This window comes from Chinchilla lanigera, unplaced genomic scaffold (assembly GCF_000276665.1).
Source record: "Chinchilla lanigera isolate Chin_1 unplaced genomic scaffold, ChiLan1.0 scaffold00094, whole genome shotgun sequence".
Taxonomy (NCBI): Eukaryota; Metazoa; Chordata; class Mammalia; order Rodentia; family Chinchillidae; genus Chinchilla; species Chinchilla lanigera.
In genome coordinates, this window is record NW_004955495.1 from 1718458 (window position 1) to 1720842 (window position 2385).

General features: G+C 61.8%; 1 protein-coding gene across 1 annotated transcript in view; it reads right to left on the reverse strand.

Moving 5' to 3' along the window:
• The window catches only part of S1pr5 (sphingosine-1-phosphate receptor 5), a 4709-nt gene that overhangs the window by 909 nt on the left and 1415 nt on the right, over positions 1 to 2385 (reverse strand). The window contains exon 2 of the mRNA XM_013505132.1: positions 1 to 435. Coding sequence (XP_013360586.1) covers positions 1 to 435 — 435 coding nt within the window. The remainder of the gene's footprint in view (positions 436 to 2385) is intronic.

Below are 2385 nucleotides of genomic sequence, written 5' to 3' on the forward strand. Positions count from 1 at the left end.
GGCGCGCCATGGTGAGGCGGCGCTCGAGCGCGATGGCCAGGAGGCTCAGCACGGACGCGGCGAGCGCCACGAACACGCCGCCCTCGCGCGCGAACCAGAGCGCCGGCGACAGTCTCAGCGTGAGCGGCCCGGACAGCAGAATGTTGGTGGCGTAGGCGGCGCCGGCCAGCAGGTCGGACAGCGTGAGGCTGCCCAGCAGCAGGAACATGGGCGCGCGGAAGCGCGGGTAGCGCGCGAGCGCGAGCAGCACGGCCAGGTTCTCCAGCACGATGAGGGCGCACACGGCCAGGCACACGGCGGCGTCGGCGCGCAGCCCCGCGCCCGGCTGGTAGCGCGCCCCGCGCAGCTTGCCCGTGTAGTTGTAGTGCAGCACCAGGACCTCGCTCACCGGCGCCGGCCGCAGCAGCCCCGGCTCCATGGGCTGCCGCCGCGAGGCTGCGGAAAGGACGGGCCAGGTCACCCGGACGTCCCCACGGTATTGTCCCGCGGCGTGCGGAGGCAGGGACGGGACCTAGGAGCCCCGGGCAAGGCAGCCTGAGCCCCGCGCACTGCCTCCACGCACACCCTTCGGGGGCACAGGGAAATTCAGGGGGAGAGGGCACACGCACACGCACAGCGTCCGGAGGGGCAGCGCGACGCGCACTGTAAAAAGAAGCACTAAGCCGGGCGTGGCGGCTCGGGCCTGTCATCCCAGCTCTCTGGGGCAGGAGGACTGCAATTTCCAGCCTAGCACGGACGCTGTAAGGACTTGGTAAGACCTTGTCTCAAAATAGAAAAAAAAAAAAAAAAAAAAAAAAACTTTTCAAAAGGGCCGGGGATGTAGCTCAGTATGAAGGCCCTGAGTTCAGTCCCCGGCGCCCAACACACACATAAACACATGTACGCACGCACAAGAAGTGATATCTAGAAGCATATTCGATCATAAATAAAGACCACACACACAGAGTAACATGGGCACACGCACACCTACAGACAAGGGCAAAACACACAATCACAGACCCCAATACACAGGAAAACGCATACAACAGTCATATGTGTGCAGGGCACGGTGGCTCAGCATCCCAGCACTCTGGGAGGCTGAGGCAGGAGGATCACAAATTTGCACCCAGGCTGGGCAGCTTAGCCACCTAGCAAGACCCGGTCTCAGTATACAAAGGGCTGGGGATGTGGCTCAGTGTGCAGGCCCTGGCTTCAGTGCCTAGTACTGCAAAAATAAATAAAACAAAATGCATGGATAGAGACTCAGGCAGACATACACAGCAACAAAAATTCTGTCACGGGCTGGGGATGTAGTTCAGTGGCACAGCGCCTGCCAGGGAAGTGCGAGGTCCTGAGCTCAATGCCCCCCCCCCGGGAAAATTCAGTCACCAGGAGACAGGGCCTCACACTCAGCGGCACAGGCCACAATTTCACACACTCCACACCCTTCTCTGAGCTCTGGCTTTCCTCCTACTACAAACTCTTCATCCTGGCAAAACCCCTGCTCTGAAGCTGCTGCCCCCCAGCCCTGCGATGGAGGAAGGGCCCAAGGGCAGCAGACAGGTGCCTCCGTGCAGACCAGCTTTTTACACAGGGACACACATGTCATTACAGCGTAATTACACTTCCCACCTGGGACAGAGCCCTTGCATCCTCTCCTCAATAATCCCCTTAGTCCCAATTCACAGATGAGGAAACTGAGGCTCAAAAGAAACACTTTTTTCCCACGTAGGGTCTTCCTGTGGAGTTCAGGCTGGCCTTGAACTCACTGTGTAGCCCTCGCAGCCGTCCTGTCTCAGCCTCTTAAGGCTGGAATTACAGGCGTGTGCCACCACGTCTGGTTAAAAGAAACACTTTTGAGAAATGGCTTTACTGTCCTTCGAGTCCCACTTTAGACCTGAAAACCGAGATCTGGGAGGGGAAGGGACCAAAGGAGCCCAGGTGGCTTCAGTCGCACACTGGGACCCACACAGCGGGCAGACGGGGTTACTGGCTGTGTGGCGCAGGGGGCAGAGGGCACTAAACACACAGAGCCCCGGCTAGCCCTCGTCTGATGGAGCCTCACCGAGGCCGCGCCACCAGCCCCCTAACCCTGCAGGGATGCAGGGACCCTGGCAGTAGCCCCACTAAGAGAGAGCGAGGCCGGGGACGCCACAAACCCCCGCCTCGGGGACACGGCACCTCCCTCTGCCTTGCTTTCCTGGAGGTCTGGCGGGGATGATCCGGACCCCTCAGCCAGATCGCTGGGCCTTCCCAGCCCGAGAGCGTGGCCAGCCCGACCCCTCCCCACGCCACGGAGAGCCCCGAGCCCTCAGAGCCCCGGGCCCAGGACGGGAGACTCACCCTGTGCCCCGCCCGCGCGCCCTGGCGGTACCGCCGCCCGCGGCCGTGCGCGCTCTCCGGGGC